The sequence below is a fragment of the Austrofundulus limnaeus genome, unplaced genomic scaffold (genome assembly GCF_001266775.1).
Source record: "Austrofundulus limnaeus strain Quisiro unplaced genomic scaffold, Austrofundulus_limnaeus-1.0 Scaffold127, whole genome shotgun sequence".
Taxonomy (NCBI): domain Eukaryota; kingdom Metazoa; phylum Chordata; class Actinopteri; order Cyprinodontiformes; family Rivulidae; genus Austrofundulus; species Austrofundulus limnaeus.
Window position 1 is genome coordinate 1614237 of NW_013952529.1, and position 2317 is coordinate 1616553.

The 2317-nt window shown below is 39.4% G+C and overlaps 1 protein-coding gene across 1 annotated transcript in view; it reads right to left on the reverse strand.

Annotated features, from left to right (window-relative positions):
* Positions 1-2317, reverse strand: part of zgc:171566 — a gene marked incomplete at its 5' end in the record, with an annotated part of 8866 nt that overhangs the window by 2222 nt on the left and 4327 nt on the right. The window contains 3 exon segments of the mRNA XM_014015351.1: positions 1293-1399; positions 1513-1651; positions 1732-1816. Of these exon segments, the coding sequence (XP_013870805.1) occupies positions 1293-1399; positions 1513-1651; positions 1732-1816 (331 nt within the window).

The following is a 2317-nucleotide window of genomic DNA, read 5'->3' on the forward strand; positions in this document are numbered from 1 at the left end:
TGTACTCAGACCAGTAATATTTGGGGTCACAAGTTTTTGCCCTGGATAGTTTGTGGGTCAGAAGATAAAAAGTTTGGGAACCACTGCTCTAAAGTACAAAAGAAAACTGGAATCTGAAAAGAAAGCAGTGAAACTTTAACCCTTTAAAAAAATAGTCAGTAAATTCCCATTTTTTAGAACTGACATGTTTTTTGGACCTTTAAACAAAATCCAATTTTTTTTGCCACATCACTTTGTTTATGATATATATTTTTGTATCAAATCTGATCCACTGGGCTGTTTTTGTAACATTTTGCTCACAACAAAGTTGAATGAAGAAACAAAAGACAGTTTTGCCGATAACTTTTAACAAGTTTAGGACACTCTAGGAAGTTTACTTCTTTGTGTTTTTTACAGCCATTTATTTCACTTGGTGGTCGGCACAAATACAGCTTCTGTCCTTCTTCAGGCACAGATGTGCCTTACACTTTATTAAAAATTGCCATTTGTTATCATATTGATGACATTTTCTTACTTTATTTTTTTCCTCTCTTCTTCCTCAATTTTCTTTGACATCTAACACGTTAATATTTAGTCAGTACAGCATAGAGATTATAATTTCAAAGGAAACCCCTTTGAAAATAGCCAAAATGTGTTTTCAAATAGCATTTCAGTAATTAATCAATCATCCAAAACAGTGTGTGTTGTATTGTGGCAAGAATACTGTTAATTAAATTACTAAAATGTCACATGACAGTTCAGGACGTATATACCTGCAGTATCAAGTTTGATACACAAATCTTTAACACGGTTTAACTGTACTATTGAAAATATTTTAAGTAATTATGCATTGTTTCAACACAGAACGTATTTATTTAAAAAATTACAAACAATATTGATGTTATTCTTATCATAACTTCTCCAAAATTAGCTAAAGTTTTCCTGAAAAAAATGTGTGGATGACCTCATGTCAGCAGACATTTTGAAAAAATAAAAAGAAATTCCACTTCCTGCAGTACATTGTTCATCCACCAGAGGGCAGAATACAGATCTCACATTATACAGTATGTACATCAGGTATTTGAGGAAAATATTGACCACTGATAAAATATAGGTGACAGAATCCTGCGGAAATATTAAAAGCAGCAGAAGAAAAGGAAGCAGAAACCTGAAGCCCCACTCTGCTCTCTGTGCTTCTATCTAAACCTGATCACAGTTTTCAGATTGGGTCAACGCTGAAGCTTTTCAGAGTTTCAGCCTCACAGACATGAGTTGTTGTTTCTGACCACTGAGAAACAATAAAAAAGATCTACCTGCACTGACAGACTCCATCTGTGGAAGTTAGACGTGATGTTTTCTTCAGCCAGAGACCGCAGCAGGTCTTTGGGGAAACTCCGGAACAGACGACTGGACTGAGCCGCTGCAGCAGAGAGACCAACAGCCGTCAGAAAAACCCTGTAAACATCTGTAAAAGCAGCTCGACACAGCTGTGACGCAGTGTTTCTGCAGTAAAACCGGAGCGAACGGTGACACCTGGTGTGAGCGTCAGGGGCAGAGCCACAGCCTTGGTTCTGGTCTGGGTCAGCAGGTTTTTCCTGGCTGTGAGGACAGAGAGCTGCTGGAACCCCTGACAGGTCCCCCACACGGGGAAGTAGTCTCCAGCATTGTTGGCCTGCAGAGGAGAGACAGGAGGAAGGTTTAAATGTGCTTCGGTTTCAGCCGTCACCACATCCTCTGCAGCTCGTATCGTACCCTCAGAGCCAGGTTGTAGAAGATCCTGGCTGCTCGACTGAACTGTGACGTCTTAATGTCCACGTCTCCTCCAGGCAGCAACAACCTGAGGAAACACAGGAGCTCGTTTGATCACGTTCACTCTGTCAGCCTCGGCACAAACACCTGGTCACGTCTGAATCCTGCAGGAACCACGCAGGGCTTGGATCAGAGATTCTTAACCTACGGGTCACGGCCCACAGCGCCACCTTGAGGGACTCAAAAGAACAACAGTTTTTAACTTTGGGCCGCAGAGGGCCGTGGGACCGCATTGATTTTTAATAAGATGCAATACAGTTTCTCACCACTAGTAGCAGTAGTGCACCACTCAGATGTTTAACATTTTTTTAATAAGTAGAAGAAGAACCTTAGAAACCTGCCGAGAATGGAAACTTATTTTAAATGAAAAGTAGAAGAAAAAATGAAAGTAACTCATCAAAAACACCAAAGTTTGTCACTAATATGAAGAGCAGCTTCTGGTTCTATCATACAATATTTTAAAAGTTCAAAACATTATTAAATACAGTTGCAGATACAACTATATTTTAATTTGCACTTTATCAAATTA